This window comes from Ovis aries, chromosome 5, assembly GCF_016772045.2.
Source record: "Ovis aries strain OAR_USU_Benz2616 breed Rambouillet chromosome 5, ARS-UI_Ramb_v3.0, whole genome shotgun sequence".
In the NCBI taxonomy this organism is placed as follows: Eukaryota; Metazoa; Chordata; class Mammalia; order Artiodactyla; family Bovidae; genus Ovis; species Ovis aries.
In genome coordinates this window covers 57,660,933-57,680,207 of record NC_056058.1, presented here as the reverse complement: position 1 = coordinate 57,680,207, position 19,275 = coordinate 57,660,933, and the positions used below count along the sequence as shown (strand labels likewise).

At 41.8% G+C, this 19,275-nt stretch overlaps 1 protein-coding gene across 40 annotated transcripts in view; it reads left to right on the top strand.

Moving 5' to 3' along the window:
• HTR4 (5-hydroxytryptamine receptor 4) overlaps positions 1–19,275 on the top strand; it is a 266,563-nt gene that overhangs the window by 215,028 nt on the left and 32,260 nt on the right. For 13 of the 40 annotated variants that reach the window (XM_060416587.1, XM_060416585.1, XM_042250642.2 and 10 more), the window contains one exon: positions 2,809–6,359. The exons of the other annotated variants lie outside the window; for them this stretch is intronic. In XM_060416587.1, coding sequence (XP_060272570.1) covers positions 2,809–2,899 — 91 coding nt within the window. In that variant the 3' untranslated portion in view covers positions 2,900–6,359. Of the gene's footprint in view, positions 1–2,808; positions 6,360–19,275 lie in introns of those variants that run through there. 40 annotated transcript variants of the gene reach the window in all.

Here is a 19,275-nt window from a genome sequence, read left to right as displayed (position 1 = left end):
TACCAAGCATCCAATAGCAATTCTGCAGAAGTCTCAATCATTAATTGACTATCTGGAAGGATTATATGAGAGAACTAGTGTAACCTCTTGGAGATACTTCTCAAAGAACCTCCTCCCAAGCTCCGCAACTGCTCTGGAGCCTTCCACACACCCAACTCGGTGATTCTGTTTATCCCAGGTCTTCCCACTCTGTCTTCCATCCCCTCTGCTCATTCTTTGTTATGCTTACTCACTTAACCCCTTCCTCTACTCTCTCTGCTATCCTGACTTCACAGTTTCTTTTCCCTTTTCCACCTGGTCTCCCTGGTTCTGCATAACAGAAAATACGTGCACCTCTTGGCAAAGATGCTCCTTTAGTGGGCAAGAGGAAAGAGTTCCATGTTAGTGTCCCAGTCACACTGTATTTCAGTAAAAGAAGACACATCATACTGTAGGCTTCCCATAGGAGCAGTAGATGTAATATACCCCCATGTGCATATTCCCTTTACCCTAAGTCCATCATAATAGGACATGGAAATGCTGGAGACACAGAACCTGAATACTGAACTTAGCAGTAATGGTTCTTAAGATAATGAGTGACAATGTATCAGGACAATTCAGGGTCCAGATTTTGGAATCAAACTGACCAGAATTTTTAAGGTCTGATTTACTTATTAACTGAATAAATTTGGGCAAATTATTTAACTCTGAAACTCAGTTTCCTTGTCTGTTAAATGGGTTTAAACTATACTAATTAATGCATATAACACACTTAGCCCAGGCCCTGACATACAGGTGCTACCCTAATAAGTGATTGCTTTTATTGTTGCTAATGATAATAAAAAGTATGATACAAAGGGAATTTGGCCAGTAAAAATGAGAAACCCTTCCTTCTCCTCTTTCTCTTCCCTCCCCTCCTTCCTTTCTCCCTTTCTTCTTTCCTTCTCTCCTTCTTTTCTTTCTTCCTGTCTATTCAGTCATTATTTTAATAGATATGTTCAGTGAATAAAAACAGAGGAAAATACAAGGGGTATGTAAAGACATGAGGTTGCATTTTGAGTTTTTCTAGGGAGCTCATGCTTGAAAATGGCATGTGAAAAATCTGAACGAAGGAAAATATAACTAAGGATGAATCAATAGCTATGTTCAGAGCAAGTAGAAAACCCAAAAATAGTTAGCTCTCATTATTTAGGGAAGAAATCTTACATATTCTGCTTCAGTAAGAATAGTCTTCCAACTGGAAAGAAGAGAACATCACAGGGAGAAAGTTGCTGCCTGAGATTTATGGAAAGCTTTTAACTGTCTCTGAGCCAAGATGTATTATTAATATTTCTCAGAGGATTAAAGGAACTGGTTGATGAGACCTCTGACTGGTGCTCTTTTGTGGACTCAGGGTTTTAGAGCAGCCTGGAGATCAGTAAATATTGCCCTAGTTCTTAAAGAAAGAATAAAGTAGACTCCAGAAACTGTAGCCTCACAACTTGAAATAGACCTTACCAAAAATTGAAAACAGTTATTATACAAATGGTATGTATGCAAGAGTCAGTGTTGTTTCATTTTAAAAAAATATCATGTCAACTCATTTCATTATCTATTAGGACAGACTTACTGCTTGACCGAGACATTTCAGCAAGGCATTGCGCAAAGCCTTCCATGGGTGGGTCCATTCTCAGGCACCCTGATGATTACCCATTTGCTGGAAGGCTAGTCTGTGTTGGGGTACCACAGGTTCTGGTTTATCCCTGTTTGATCAATAGTTCTTTTCTCTTGACTGAAAAGGCAAATGATACTAAACTGAAAGATCTAGGTAGCAATAGTTATCTGATCTTCTTTTTTCATGTTTTTAAAGATGAATTTATTTATTATAATCAGAGGCTAATTACTTTAAAATATTGTGGTGGATTTTGCCATACATTGAAATGAATCAGCCACAGGTGTACATGGGTCCCCCTGTTCCAAATATCTGATTTTCTTATGTGCTTGTAGAAGCCTTAAAGTCTCATTTGAGTCAGTGCTAAATAATCCTATCTTGAATGTTGAAATTGTTATGATTTAGAATGATCTCAATTGACTAAAATGATACCAAATCAATAAAATGAAATTAAACTGAGACAAATGTAATGTCCTATATTTTGGCAAAATAAGCAAATGAGTAAATAAATAAATATACACATAAATAAAAATTGCACCACTGTAGTAAAGAACCACAGGAATTGACAGCTATTTGTATCAAAAAAGAGAAAACCTGGCAATTAACTGAACACGTAGCCAATAGAATATTATCATTGTTGGAAATGAACTTAATGTTAATCACATCCATAGAAGTAAACTAAATTGATGATGAGAAGTTTGTGACATAAATCAGAGTCACTATGTAGATCTGGGCTCTTTCCTGGTTCTGTATTCCATAAGAGATAATTTTAATAAGGATTGTGTTTAGAGGACAGTGACCGTTATGGGCAATCATCTGGAAACCATAACATATAATGAACTATTAGAGAAAATGGAAATGTGTAGCCTGGAGAAGAGAAAACTTGGAGGATATAATTAGCAGAGAGAAGAATTTTGAGTGGGCCTGGAGGGCATCGTAGTTCCACTGGGTAGAAGCTGTAGGAAGGCTCATTTTGGCAAAACATTAATAAGCTATTTCTAATAACTAAAGCTAATCAAAAATAATATGGCCTGGTGGGTCAGTGGAGGTTCCTAAGCAGGGGCTAAACAGCCACCTGTCTGCATGGCACAAGGGGCTTTCCTGCAGTGGGCGGGTTCTTGCACCAGACTATCTGTCCATTCCAACTCTGAGGTTCTGTGATCTTCTCCCCTCTCTAGGGATGCAGTGGAATGTGGTGGCCAATGGGAGAGTCAGTCCCACCCCCCAGCAAGTTCTCCTCTGGTGGCCGCACAGCCCAGTGACACTTAGGCCCCTGGGGCAGTGACCCTGAAGACAGCCATCCCTCCGAGAGAGGGCAGGTCCTGAGCTGCTGCCCGTGCATGACTGCACCCGGTGTCCTCTTCACCCAGTGTTCCATCTGTTGGTGCAGGCACCCTGTGCCCATCGAGCTTTTCCTCCAGGATTCTAGCAGGTGGCAGGGGACAGGATGGCCCCCTTGTTCACTGGGAGGTTCTTCTTCAGAGATCCCCCCAGAAGGGATCCTTTTATTTCCTAGCACTCCCTCTTTCTGGCCTCATAGTCACCCTTGCCTCATAGTCTCTGTTGTCCCCAATATATACCCTTACTGTGCCTGGTTTGTCTTGCTCGTGTTCCAAACAGGATAGCTCACTGTGTCCTATCTCAATCATAGACGTTTCCAAATAGTCCTTCTTTGCTGTGCCTGCTCACATGCACTGCCAAAACACATCCTCCCCGCGCCTGCCTTGGTCAGAGTTCTGTTCCAAAAGCACGCATCTCTTGCTTGTTCGTGTCTGTCACAGCCATGCTCAGACTGCTCACTGGCTCATCTCTGTCCTGCTCTGTGCCAGACACTAATACACTTTCCACCCAGAGTCTGGGTCCAACTGTGCGTCCTCCTGTGTCCATCACAGACTTCTACTTGCTCTTCCTTATGTCCATGTCAGTCCTTCTCTTCAGGACATGCTCCATTTATTCACCATGGAAGAAACGGGGCAACCATCTTTCAGAGGAAAACCATGTCTGCAGCAACCTCGGAGGGAAGCAGAAGACAGACAGCTCCCAACCAGTGCCATGGCCTCAAGCCCTCCTGCTCTGAGATGCTCACTTTCCTAGAACAAATAATTTCCTCGAGAGCCTTGGGCAGGACCAGTGGCATTATAGTGTTTATTGGAAGATTTTGGAATCTTTCCCATAAGCTTGTGGCAAAGTCCATGGTACCAATTTATAATCCTTGAATCTGGCCTTGCTGCTCCCAAAGGAGAGAACTGTTGGAGGCTCACGCTGCCAAGACTTGTCACTCACTGCAGTTTCCCCAGGTGGAGGAGCAGGACCAAGCAGTGCTCAAGGTGGAAAAACAGCGCTTCACTTGAAGCCAGAGGACCTGGATTCCAGCCCTGGCTCCACTTCTAACATGATGTGAGATTGTGACCCATGCCCTTCCTTCCCTGTACCTTACTTTCTTCATCTATCAACTGAAGTTTGGACCAGGGGATTGCTAAGATTCCTTTCTGTTTCTATGACAACAGGATGCTGCTATAGCCATCAGCTACCTCGAAAAGGTGTGACCTGCCTGCCTTTTGACTTTGTTTCAAAGGAACTAGCCGCCTCATCTGGGCCTTCTAGACCTTTGACGTTGCCAGCTTTGCCCTTCAGATAAACCTGGATGTCTTTCATTCAAAACCAAGTTCACAGCTCTTGCCACCTGTCCCAGAGTGAAGGTCCCAGGGAAGTAAACACTGCCACATCCCAGAGCCCTGTGAGGTTTCCAGTTTGGTCTTGGCTGTGGTTTAATAGCATCTCAGGACTTCATCATACTGTCTTTGTTCCTGCTGTTTAAGAAGTCAGATATCATTTCCACTGATGTTTACTTTATTTCTGGAATTGCACCAGCCTGGAAGAGACTTTGGAAGGAGAAAGAAAAAATTGCCGTCAAACAATCCAAATACCAAAAAAGAAAAAAGAAAAATTCTGAGTCCTGCAAAGGCTTACAATTTTTTATGTGGAGAAAATCACTTGTTAGGGAACAGGAAAAGACTCTAATGAGAAATGTGACTTGGAACTCCCAAATGCTGTTGAGAAAGATGCACCATGCTGAAATGCTCCTGGTGTAGCCTGGGGTTGTCATTCACTGATCAATGGGAGCAGATTTATCTGGGGACCTATTCTCATCATATATGAAGAAAGTTTATCTAAGTCCTGTCTTGTACATTGACTCTGGATGGACCAACTGCCTGTGCTTTTTTGAGTCGCTGTCCCTGTGCCGTTAACAAGATTGGAACTTAGGAGGCAACCACGTTTAGGAGGATGATCCTCCTCTAATACAAAGGAGAGATCAGCAAAGTCTTGAACCGCAAGGCCCTGATCCTGGCAGTGAGACTCACACTGTATCTGTTGGGCTGCTGCCCACATTGTCCACAACTTCCATGAACGTGCAGTTAGGATGAGAGAGAAGGGAAGCTGCATGGGCCCTGAATCAATTGCTGTGACTTACTATGTGACCGTGAACTAGTAACTGGGCCTCTCCGGCCTCGGAAACAATCTCTCCTGCCTACTTCATGAAGCTGTTGTGGAGGGAAATTAGATAATTTTTGTGATGATGTTCTGTAAATCATAAAATGCCATTTTGTTTACTATGACTTTGAATTACTTTGAGTGCTCCTGGGTAGTCAAAGTCTAAGAATTTCTTCACCAAGATGTGGATTAGAGAGTGAGCTTCCTATACTGAAAATACCAAGGGATCATCTTTTGGGGGGGTCCATTCGCCCAAATTTACCCCCTTTGCATTTGATTATTCTAAGCTACCCAAAACACACCAACACTGAAAATTTGTACATCACAAACACTCTCATTTGAAGGGTTTTGTTGTTCTCAAAGTAAAGAGGTAGGTAGAGAGAGATGAGGACTGCAGTCTAAATTTTGTGATAATGAGCCTAATTTTTCATGTAACTTCAGAGTCACATGGAATAAATTCAAATACCATTTTGCCATGAAAACATTTATTTATACAAAGACTTGGGTCATCGAAATTGTCCCCACCCTGTTAATTCTCTCTCTCTCTCTCTCTCTATATATATATATATGAAAATAACCCTCCAACATGAATTAGATCATGAATGATAAGCTGATAGTTATATAAAGAGTGTATCGAGATACTGAAGCAAATAATTTGAGATTTTAAAAAATCTGATAGTCTATGTAAATTATTGTTAATTATCACTTAGTGTTATCTAGATAGCACCTTCATTTTGTTTACATTTTTAATAAAGCAGAATTACAAGTGGGGCCACTCATGCATTTTCTAGCAAACTAAGTCCCCTTGTGTAATCAGCATATAAAGTACATGTGTGCCCATTATACAGAACATGGGATTTAAATATATATCTTCAAAGACTTGCAAATTTTAATGATGATTATATTTTGGTTTTAAGAAATTGTTAGTTATACATATGATTTATTTGAAGCTAAAGCTTTGAAGTACTAGGACCCCTGATTCTAATTTGTTTCTATTCCCTTGGCTTTATGATGCAATCCACTTTTTGATGCAGTTCCCAAGAATGTGTTCTAGGAAAAACAGGAGCCTTGTTTTCTTTATTGATAAATTCTATTTATTGATAAACATTAATAAAATGCATATGTTTATATCTGTGCATTCTTTACATGTTATAGAAATTGTATACAGAGGGAAATCTAATGTCTTAAAACTTTTAGGAGAATTTTGAGTATACAATAAAATGCCAAAGTCAATCCTGCGCCTCAGTTCTCTGCAGCTTCTCTGTTGTCTCATAGCCCAACTCACCCCTCAGAAGCTTTGGGTGTTTGATGCTGGAGAATTTTCTCTCTCTAGCATCAGGGTCTTCAAGGTAAAGACAGAAGCCCAGGACTCCTAAATAATGTGATTTTGCCTGTCTTCCTGTCACCTTTGTCAGCCTCAAGTACTAAGACATGTCTCTCTTACATGGGTCATCCCCAGAAGGGCATAGGGAAGGCTTTAGCCCAGCCACTCTCCGAGCATACGCCATAGGAGCCATTCAAGTCAGCGTGGCGGTTGTACTATGCATTCACTGGTCTTGAATTGAGTTTGTTAATCATGTGCCTCCTCTTTTTGTGTCATGAACAACTCAGGATTCTCGAGTTCCTGGAAATTGAGCCCCAGAATACATGTCAGTGAAATTCAAGTCCCCGCTCTTCTGAGAATGGGGTGAAGGAAAGACCCCCAACAGCAGTCAGGGGCAGTGTACTCACCCAGTTCTTCTGTTTAATCCTTGGGGCCGCCATCATCTCACATATGAAATGCAGAGGGTGGGCAAGAATTAGGTTTTCAAATCAAAGCTCGCTCTTCATACACAAGCTTTACCTGGAACTCTATTGCAGTAGGGTGAAGTAGGGTGGAGAACAGGTATATCTGGGTTCCCTCATCTCTACTCATTATGATCTATCACTGGAAGGAGATTTCTTGACATCTAAAAACCTCAAGCAGCTGGAAAAGGCACTCTCCACTGAAAGTCTGTGATGGTGCTTGGCTTTTCCATCCTTTATTTTTCTAAAGCATTTGTAAGATTCCTGCAAGCCATTTTTCCTGATGACGTTCCTCAGAATCACACTTGTCCACTTATTTACAGAACCTCTTCCTCCATAAAGAAAAAGCCTCATCTCCTGAAACATCCATCTAGAATGACCACCTGAGTCTTCACCTCCTGTGAAGCATCCGCTGTGTCAAGGCAGAGAACTAGACCTCAAAACCTGGGCTAGCCTAACCCTGGACCGTCTTTTGTTTTCCTTTCGTCTTGTCTTTCTTCATTTTGGAGCAGCCATTCTCTGGACCCATGCAAGGGGGTGGGAACTAACATTGATTTAATAGTCGCCATGTTCTGGGTGGTTTCTGTGTGTTACATAGTTTATTTCTGTCAAGAGTCAGAGAAACATATTTTAAACACCTACTATGTGGTGGGCTACAGTCCGTGGGGTCACAAAGAGTCAGACACGACTGAGGGACTTCTCTTCTCTTCACTTCACTTCATGCGCTAGGGCCTGTTGTCAAAGATCCACTAAAAATAATACTGATGAGATTCCTTCACTGGGAACCAGGAAATAAGAAAGGAGACATACAAAACATGAATGAGACAAGTTTATGTACGCACAAGTGCTATGAAGAACGACAACAAAAAAGATGAGATGAAGCAGAGGTGTGGACATTGTGTGAGGTATTCAGAAAGCTTCAAGAGATCAGTCCCCTATGACCTGGGAAAAGAATATTGAAGAGGAGTCTGCATGTGTTAATCTGGGGGAATATTATGTCAGGCAAAGGAAACAGCAACTGCAAAGAATCTAAAGCGATAATGAGCCTGGTAAGTGTGCATGGCACTGAGTGAATGTGGGGAAAGTTGTAGGAGATGGGATCACAGAAGTAAGTAAAAATTGACAATAAAAAGGACATTTTAGTTACCATTCATCAGTTAGTTACTATGGGCCAGGATTTATGGGAAGTATTTTAACTGAAACTCTACAAGGTAGGTATCATGTTTCCATCACATAGAAGTTAACCTGGAGTTTCCCCAAGAACAAAGAGATTATTTGGGGCCAGAAATGGGGAAATGGAACCCAAACCTTGCCAAGTGTAGCCTTTCTCCCCAGTGTCACTAGCTGAGGGGACTTAATCCACCTGATACCTGTTCCCATTAGCAACAAGAACCATCCTTAACACAGATAATTCTCTTCTTATCTTTTTCTTTTGTCTCTCTTATTTCTCCATGAAGTGTTGCTTACATTTATAATGATTCTTCATTTATTTTACGTATCCTAATTCCAGTGAAAGTGAAAATGTTAGTCACTCAGTCATGTCTGACTCTTTGTAACCCCATGGACTGTAGCTTGCCAGGCTCCTCTAGCCAGGATTCTCCAGGCAAGAATCTCTTCCCTAGGGAATCTTCCTGACCCAGGGATTGAACCTGGATCTCCCGCATTGCAGGAAGATTCTTTACCATCTGAGCCACCAGGGAAGCCATAGTTAAGTCACTCAGTCGTGCCCAACTCTTTGCGGCCCCATAGACGGCAGCCCATCAGGCTCCTCCCTCCATGGGATTCTCCAGGCAAGAACACTGGAGTGGGTTGCCATTGCTTTCTCCAGGGGATCTTCCCGACCCAGGGATTGAACCCAGGTCTCCCATATTAAAGGCAGACGCTTTAACCTCTAAGCCACCAGGGAAGCCCAGGGAAGCCATGCTAATCCCAAATAGCACATAATTGGAAGTTCAGTTCAGTTCAGTTCAGTCACTAAGTTGTGTCCGACTCTTTTCGACCCCATGAATCTCAGCACAACAGGCCTCCCTGTCCATCACCAACTCCCAGAGTTTACCCAAACTCATGTCCATTGAGTCGGTGATGCCATCCAGCCATCTCATCCTCTGTCGTCCCCTTCTCCTCCTGCCCTCAATCTCTCCCAGCATCAGAGTCTTTTCCAATGAGTCAACTCTTCACATGAGGTGGCCAAAGTATTGGAGTTTCAGCTTCAGCATCAGTCCTTCCAATGAACACTCAGGACTGATCTCATTTAGAATGGACTGGTTGGATCTCTTTGCAGTTCAAGGGACTCTCAAGAGTCTTCTCCAGCACCACAGTTCAAAAGCATCAATTCTTCGGCGCTCAGCTTTCTTCACAGTCCAACTCTCACATCCTTACATGACCATTGGAAAAACCATAGCCTTGACTAGATGGACCTTTGTTGGCAAAGTAATGTCTCTGCTTTTCAATATGCTATCTAGGTTGGTCATAACTTTCCTTCCGAGGAGTAAGTGTCTTTTAATTTCATGGCTGAAATCACCATCTGCAGTGATTTTGGAGCCCAGAAAAATAAAACAGCCACTGTTTCCACTGTTTCTCCATCTATTTCCCATGGAGTGATGGGACCAGATGCCATGATCTTAGTTTTCCAAATGTTGAGCTTTAGGCCAACTTTTTGACTCTCCTGTTTCACTTTCATCAAGAGGCTTTTTAGTTCCTCTTCACTTTCTGCCATAAGGGTGGTGTCATCTGCATATCTGAGGTTATTGATATTTCTCCCGGCAATCTTGATTCCAGCTTGTGTTTCCTCCAGCCCAGCATTTCTCATGATGTACTCTGCACAGAAGTTAAATAAGCAGGGTGACAATATACAGCCTTGATGTACTCCTTTTCCTATTTAGAACCAGTCTGTTGTTCCATGTCCAGTTCTAACTGTTGCTTGCTGACCTGCATACAGGTTTCTTAAGAGGCAGGTGAGGTGGTCTGGCATTCCCATCTCTCTCAGTATTTCCCACAGTTTATTGTGATCCACACAGTCAAAGGCTTTGGCATAGTCAATAAAGCAGAAATAGATGTTTTTCTAGAACTCTCTTGCTTTTTCGATGATCCAGTGGATGTTGGCAATTTGATCTCTGGTTCCTCTGCCTTTCTAAAGCCAGCTTGAACATCTGGAAATTCACGATTCATGTATTGCTAAAGCCTGGCTTGGAGAATTTTGAGCATTACTTTACTAGCATGTGAGATAAGTGCAATTGTGTGGTAGTTTGAGCATTCTTTGGCATTGCCTTTCTTTGGGATTGGAATAAAAACTGACCTTTTCCAGTCCCAGCCACAGGACTGTGGCCACGACTGGAAAACTGCTGAGTTTTCCAAATTTGCTGGCATATTGAGTGCGGCACTTTCACAGCATCATCTTTCAGGATTTGAAATAGCTCAACTGGAATCCCATCACTAACTTTGTTTGTACTGATGCTTTCTAAGGCCCACTTGACTTCACATTCCAGAATGTCTGGCTCTAGGTGAGTGATCACACCATCATGGTTATCTGGGTCATGAAGCTCTTTTTTGTACAGTTCTTCTGTGTATTCTTGCCACCTCTTCTTAATATCTTCTGCTTCTCTTAGGTCTCTTGGAAGTAAAAAAGCCAATTATTATTTAGCCAGAAAGTGATTTCCTATAAAACTATTCATCTCATTAGAGATAAAAGGAAATTGAATCTGGTTATGTAATCAGTAAATTTTTTCTCACGCATTTTTAAAAATCTCCATCCTACTTGACATCATCCTTCTGCAACTGATGCTATCACCTTCTGGCCTGGGGAGTTAGGCTATAAACACAACTTTGAGCATGCCGTTTCTCAGATCAAAACCTCTAAAGGACTTCTCCAATGGACTGTCCATGGAATTCTCTACGGCAAAATACTGGAGTGGGTAGCCTTTCCCTTCTCCATGGGATCGTCCTGACCCAGGGATCGAACCCAGGTCTCCCGCGTTGCGGACAGATTCTTTACCAGCTAAGCCACAAGGGAAGCCCAAAGGGCTTCGTTGTTAACCAAATCTGGGCTGCCCATAATTTTCTAAGTCTACCAGAGTTTTGCCTCCAGTTATTTCTCTTTATACATAGTTACAAAGCAAGCCATCTGCTCCGTGTTCCCCTTACATGCTCTTCACATTTTCATCCTCAGTTTATTGATTCTTCTGTTCTTTCCCTTGGGCATACATCTCCTAGCATCTCTTATCTGGTCTATCTCAAATACCATCTTCTACTTGAAGTCTCTTCCAGCCTCCAAGACAGTGTGAGGTTTTTTAATCTATTTCCGTCCCTGAAGCACTTTATTTGCTCTCCTATAACTTTTTCCTGTGCTTTTCAGTGTGGTTTGTATTGTTAATTGCTCAGTTGTGTCCTACTCTTTCTGAACCTATGGACAATAAGCCACCAGGCTCCTCTGTCCATGGGATTTCCCAGGCAAAAATACTGCAGTGGGTTGCCATTTCCTTCTCCAGGGGATCTTCCCTACCCAGGGATTGAACCTGGGTCTCCTGCACTGCAGGCAGACCCTTTACCATCTGAGCCACCAGGGAAGCCCTCACGGTTCATTAATGATTCCTATTGTGAGCTTCCCTTCCAGAGCCCAGATTTTGAGCTCCTTGAGGACAAGAGCCAATTCTTATCAATCATCTTTTTTTTTTTTTTTTTTGCCTTTTTCTTGTGCCCAACACAGGTTTTTATGCACTGAAGCTTTTCAGTAAGTTCATTGAATTTACTTATTTGGAAGAACTTGTTTTTGTTTATAGCATATGCACTGCACATGCTGCTTAGCTCTTTCAACCTTCAAATCTCACTGCTCCTCTGCTGTTTAATTCTCCATCCACTGCAGTACCTGCAGCTTTCTGATAAGAATAAAATTTTCCTGTGACCATTTTGAATAAAATCAAGATTTTATCATATTTCTTGCAAGTAGCAAAAGATTAGAGTTTTAAAATACCATTATTTCCATGGTTTATGGCAAGCTTTCCCCCCTTTTTTGGTTCATGTCTGCCTGTCAAAAAAGAACTTAAGCTTAAATAAAGTTTTGTATTTATAGAACATGGTGGTGAATCAGACTGAAGTGTGAGTTACTTGACATTGTATAATCCTAGAGAGTATTGGCTACTGTTTTACCTGTAATGGCATTTACTGACACAGCACAGAGAATGGAGTGAATGTTGGATGGTCCAGGCCAAGGAGGTAGGAGTTGCCCAAGCTAGGGTATGATACAGCATGCTCAAGAGACGTCAGGAAATGTGTCCTTTTCCCCCAGCATCTAACTTACTGTTTGACTCTCCACATGTCCCTGCCTCTCTCTGCCTTCAGTTTTGCAAATATAAATTGAGAAGCGTTTTGTAGTTAAGAGCTTGGGCTTTGTCATCAGATAGACATGGGTTTAGATTCAGGCTTTTCCAGTTACTGACTGTGTGTCACTTTGATGTCACTGTTTCTTCTTAGTGGAGGGATAACCATAGCCCATTTTGTACAGTGTTGTTGTGAGATTCAGTGGGTTAAAGCTCATAAACAGTGGAACACAGTCCGTGGCATACACACTCACTGAAGTGTACCTGTTACTATTGGTACTCTGATTCCATGACATTTGAAATTCTGAAGCTGCGTGTAGAGACATGTGGAAAGGAAATTGAGAAACCAGGGGTGGGGGAGTGGTGAAAGTGGCAAGCAGTGGTTATTTCTTTGTCAGGTGTCTGATCCAGAAAAGGGCAGGCTGTGAACACTATTCAGGAGAAGCTGGAGATGGTAAGATATTTGGTTACAGAATCAGAGAAGATTTATATGATGTGCGTAGGCAAGAAACAGAGTTTAGTTGATTCAGTGTCTTATTATGGAAAGCCTAAAATGTCTCTTCATTTTCTCCAGTTCATGAGTTTCCTAAGCAGTACCTGCACTTTACCTTTTAAGATGATAAAGGGACACAACTTTATTGAGCACCTGAGATATGTCAATACTACTTTGAGCCTTTACATGTATTATAGCATTTAATTCTCAAAAATAGTATTGACTATATTGAATCCTTCTCAAGTTGCCAGCTAAGTTGCTTTGGGCAAGTTAATTAACTTCTCTGAGTCTCAGTTTCTTCATGAGTAAAATAGAAGTGTTAATGTTGCCTGACTTATGAGGTTATATAATTTAAATTAAATTTGTATATGATAGCAATTACGATACCACCAGGGAGATATTTGGTATTTTATTATTATTTTCATTGTCATTTTATATAATAGTCCACTTTATGGATAACTGAAATGAGGCTGAGGGTGACTAAGTTTCTGAACCTAGGTTATACAAGTAATAATGAGCAAAGCCAGGATACAAGCCTAGAGTTGTCTGTCCTAAGAGTTCAGAGTTCATACTCTGTTTTTCGGCCTGTGTAGAAACAATGTCATCAAACTTTAAAGAGGCGTTCCTTCCAAAATTAGAAGATGTTTTATAATATGTTTGGATATCTTGGTAGCCTGGATGGATAGTCTTTTAAATTGGTCTAGAGCCTTTGATAAAAGCTCAGACATTATCCGTGTTTTTAAAATACTTGGTGAGATCACATAATTCAATTTCAATTGAGTCTTTCTTAGTACTGAATGTCATTGAAGGATTATAGTATTTCATTGCAGGCTTGGTCCCCTGAGTTAGCATGGTAGTCATTAAGATACGGTCTTCTTGTCAACCTGGTCCAAGTGGGGGCCCGTACGCCATTGCTTGATGATGAAATTCTTGGCCAGAACACAGAATCCGCCCCCCTGTACCCTATATTCATTCTCTGAAGCCTTATAGCAGTCTCTCTTTATCATCCTCAGGAACTTGCCATGGAGAAGACTGTGAGTCATCCATTACTAAGGCTTTGCGAAAGGGAAGTCAAGCCGGGGATTCATAATTTCAAGTGAAAAGCCCCTGGATGACTGAGCCAAGGCGCCATTTCTAGTGGGCCTTTTGTACCAGCTGGCCAGAGAGTGGGCAGTTGGTCAAGGGGATGTGAGTCAATGGAAGGAACCAGGAAAGAGTGGTTTTATCAGGGTTACTCTTATTAGTGCATCTCCTCGTCTCAATGCAGAGCCTTCCGGAAACATTGAGTTATAAAAGTAAAATGCCAAAGTCATTCCAGAATTCTGTCTCATCCAATAGAAGCCCTCTCAGTGGGGAACAGTCTCTGTTTATTTTCTAATTTCCTGACATTTATTTTCTATTTAAACCTTCCTTTGTAACTGATGGCTTCACTTGTGATAGCCTATATGAAAAAAAAAAAAAAGCATGAATTCTGATACCACTGTGAGTCACCAGCTGGGTGACTTCTGGCAAGCCACTTCCCTTCTGGGTCCCAAATTTCTCATGAAACAAACTCCGTGGCCCACCTCACAGATACCAAACTTTATTTATTCACTTGGCAAAGGTTTTTGTGCTGCTGGAGGAGAGAGAAATAGATCTATATATATATATATATATATATATTTTTTTTTTTTTTGGCATGGGCCTTTAATGGCTATAATATTAGTAGTCAGGGAAAGATACAGTTACAAAAACTAGAAAGCCAGGCAAAAAGTGATGTTTGGTGAGGTTAGTTAAGACACAATATTCTATCTAAAATATATAGGAATGGACAACAAATGCAAAGTAGTATTATTATTACTAATCCAGTACTAAGTGCTAGCTAAGTTCTAGTAATGGGGGGAAACAAAGAGCTTCAGGCTTGTTATGACACCCTCTGTGGCCCTGATCTCAGGGGCAAAGGTAAAAACGGAAGAAACCCTGTTGCTGCATTTGGTAGCTGTTTTTACCCTGCTGGTTTCCCTGAGTGTTGGTCACTCACCCAGCATGGATGGTTGATTAATCTTCTGGATGGATTCCAGACCCAGACACCTGGGCTAGTGGGGAACTGGGGAGCTGCTGTAGGATCCTGAGTGGGTATTTTGAGAGTATAACACGGCATCATCCTGTCCAGGACATCTGGAAAACCTAGCACTGATCACTATGCACTGGCAGGTTTTATCTTCCCCTTTGCCTCATCAGGTGGAAACTACACTGCATCAATTTATTGTAGTTCTAACAGTTAGGGTATAATAAAACTCTTTTGAGCGTCTGATAAAATCTATAGCCTTTCCCTTAGAAATCTGGAAAGAATTTTGAATACGTTTCCAAGAAGTTCACTCGTTCCCTGAAGTAAAAACCCAAGGTTAAAATAAAAATTCCCGCTTTGTTATAAGACTGTATTGGTGGATACAACAGTATTAACTTGATGAAGTCACAGACTCATCCTTATTGTTCTGTTTCTGGCTAGTGATGTATGCATCTCAAAGGCATAAATAGAGTCTCCAAGTGCCATTGTTGTCAATAGAGCAATTCATGGTGAAGATCATATTTCTTTACATAATATCTTTCCCCCAAATAGTTCTATGGAAATGATCCCATAAATTGTTATAGATTTCCTATGAGCTAGACCAAAGAATATGTCATTGCCTTCATTTACAGACTCAAACACAAGGTCTAGAGAATTTGAGCTAATGGTTGAGATCTTGGTTAGCTGCTGAATCTAATCAGAAATCTTTCACTCAATAGAGATTTCTGGCATGCCTACTATGTGTCAGGCATTGTACACAGCACTGGGTCTGCTAAACCTCAGACTGTTATCTTGTCCCCAAGGCAAGATACAGGGAATTTGTTCAAGTAGGGAAAATCCTGTCCTCTTTGGAAATTGACTGGGATGAGTATAGTGTCCCTAACTCAGCAATAATATCTTACATTTTAACAGCATATGTGAAAGCAATAGAGTGTGGGTTAACACACTTTATGAAAGTCAATAAAACTGAATTAGAATCCTGATTTCAATGACTGAAGTACTTGAGTATTTTGAGCATTCGTTTCCTTATCTGTAAAATTGAAATTATCTCTAGAGCAAAGGTCATCAAGTTATGGTGGGCCACGACCAGCCATTGACCTATTTCTGCGTAACCCTTAAGATAAGAATGATTTTACATTTGTAAAGGGGTGTGAAAACTCAACAATAACAAGAACTAAACAGAGTTCCCTCTCAGAAAAAAAACAAAAAAGAAGAATATGCAACAGAAATGGCATGTGGTCCCCAAACCTAAAATTCTTACATCAAGCCTTTTATAGAAAAAGTTTGCCAACTCCTGTTGAATCAGAATGCCTATGTTTGGATCCTTGTGGCCTCTTTCCACAAGCTTAATCTTGAGCAGATCACCCAGCTGACATATCCAGTTTTTCTCATATGTGTCAGTTTGTTTTTGTTCAGTCGCTCAGTCGTGTCCAACTCTTTGCAGCCCCCTGGACTGCAGCACGCCAGGCTTCCCTGTCCTTCACCATCTCCGAGAGCTTGCTCAAACTCGTGTCCATCGAGTCAGTGATGCCATCCAACCATCTCATCCTTGGTCAAACCCTTCTCCTCCCACGTTCAACCTTTACCACTAGCACCACATGGGAAGCCCCACAGAATGAGATAATCACACATAGCATTACCACCTAGAGGTACATCACAATGAGTTGTGTCCAACTCTTTGTGACCCAATGGACTGCAGCACGCCAGGCCTCCCTGTCTATCACCAACTCCTGGAGCTTGCTCAAACTCATGTTCATTGAGTCGGTGATGCCATCCAGTCATCTCATCCTCTGTCATCGTCTTCTCCTCCTGCCCTCAATCTTTCCCAGGTTCAGGGTCTTTTCTAATGAGTTGGCTCGTTGCATCAGGTGGCCAAAGTATTGGAGTTTCATCTTCAGCATCAGGCTTTCCAATGAATATACAGGGCTGATTTCCTTTAGGATTGACTGGTTTGATCTCCTTGTAGTCCAAGGAACTCTCAAGAATCTTCTCCAACACCACAGTTCAAAAGCATCAATTCTTTGGCATTCAGCCTTCGTTATGGTCCAGCTCACACATTCATACATGACTACTGGAAAAACCATAACTTTGACTATACATGTGTCAATTAGAGATAATAATAAGTACCTATTTCACATGATGTAACATGTATAAATTCTGACAGTGGAGGTCAGTATATGGTAAACACTTAAGAAATGTTAATTATTATTAATATCACTATTACCACCATCATCAATTTTTCAAAAGATTTTTCTAGGTATTAAATGAAATGGTGTTTATTAAATACCCACTAGGGTGCCCTTTCCAATGAGTCAACTTTTCACATGAGGTGGCCAAAGTACTGGAGTTTCAGCTTTAACATCATTCCTTCCAAAGAACACCCAGGACTGATCTCCTTTCGAATGGACTGGTTGGATCTCCTTGCAGTCCAAGGGACTCTGAAGAGTCTTCTCCAGCACCACAGTTCAAAAGCATCAATTCTTCAGTGCTCAGCTTTCTTCACAGTCCAACTCTCACATCCATACATGACTACTGGAAAAACCATAGTCATGGCATCACCGACTTGATGGACATGAGTTTGAGTGAACTCCAGGAGTTGGTGATGGACAGGGAGGCCTGGCGTGCTGCAATTCATGGGGTCGCAAAGAGTCAGACACGACTGAGCGACTGAACTGAACTGAACTGATAGACTGATCCTAAAGGAAATTAGTCCTGAATATTCATTGAAGGACTGATGTTAAAGCTGAAACTCCAATACTTTGGCCACCTGATGCGAAGAGCTGACTCATTTGAAAAGACCCTGATGCTGGGGAAAGATTGAAGGCGGGAGAAGAAGGGGACAACAGAGGATGAGATGGTTGGATGACATCACTGACTCAATGGACATGAGTTTGAGTAAACTCTGGAAGTTGGTGATGGACAAGGAGACCTGGCATGCTGCAGCCCATGGGGTCGCAAAACGTCAGACACAACTGAGCGACTGAACTGAACTGAACTGAACTGAGGGTGCCCTTTCATGATAGGCTCTCAGTAAATGTCAGCTAACTTTGTTATTATCATCATCATCAGCAGCAGTATTATAGTTTTCAAAGCTCTTTCACATACAACATCTCATTAAAATCTCCCAACAGCCCAGTGGTTGGTGCTGTGATCTCCCTCTAATAAATGAGAAATGAAAGTGCAAAGAAATGAAAGGAGAGACACTGAGCCAGAAAGAGGCAAAATATGGAATCACGTTAGATTTTGTGTTCTGGACCAGTGCATCCTCTTTCCTCACCATGTTGCCTCTCCATCAAAACATCTGAGGATCTGTTGTTTATTAGTTTTCTCCAAATTATATACTTTGAATCTTGGGAGCCTGACAAGACAGGCAAACATGACTGTGTTCTTCCCTGGCAGGGCTCAGCAGACAGGAAGCTGGGATAATTGGATTCCAGCCATTCAATCTTAGGGCTGCATTTGTAACCAGCCAACTGCTGATGACCAAACCTAATGGAAAAAGCCCTGACCAAACAAACACAACCCCCCTGCAGGACCTCATTGTTAATGCTACAGAGAGTGAGATTCATCAACAGCAACCAGATCCCATCTAATAGTTCCTATCCAGGGCAGAGGTGGCTTCAGAATGTGCCAAAACTTAGCCTCCCACTAGGGACAAGCAGAGGTCCCTAGCATAGGGAAGAGTGAGGTAAGGAGCCAGGATATTTTTGACAGCAGGGCTCATGTAGTCAGATCAGAACTATATTTTGTTTGGCTTTAGCTAAACTTGATTTGAGCAAAGTGTGCCCTCAGAGTGATGTTACAGCAAGTTTTTAAGATCATTAGTAGTGCAGCCTCAGAGTGAGTTAATGACTAAAAATAGGTGATATTGCAAAGTTAGCTCATGGAAGGAGTCCCAGTCATTTCCAATCAGCTTTAGCTTAGAACAACTTCAGGTCAGATGTTTTTAAAGCAGTAGATTAAAAACACACACTGTTGTTGGGCAGTATGTAAAGTTGCATTTCCTGATATTGTTACTGCAAAAATACTGAAAATTACCCTTAAGAAATTTCATCGTTGTTCCTGATGTATAGGGCAGGATATATGAAAGTACGCCTTGTAGGGATTTGCCACGCTAGGGGAAGCTGTCTTTGGCTATGGCATTAAGCTTTGCTTAAAAACAGCTTTGAGACTTGGTCCTCAACTGTTGTCCAGGAGACATAGAGCCCTCAGTCTGAGGAAGAGGATGATATGACCTCCCTTCCCAGGGAGGGTACTGCTGTGGGTCCCTACCTCCGGCCAGATACAGGCTTCTCCTCTGAGCTTATGGCAAATGATTTTAAGGTATTAACTCAGTATTTGTGGATAAGACCCTGTCTAGTAGCAAAGAATTCCTCCAAGCATAACAGGGATTGAGCTAATCAGGAAAGCCAAGGTTCTTACTCATAGCAGGTGGCAGGAGCTATCCAGCTGTTCAAAGCACTCCCAGCCATTATTTAGGATGCCAGCTCTCTGTCTGACCTCTTCCCTCTATCTG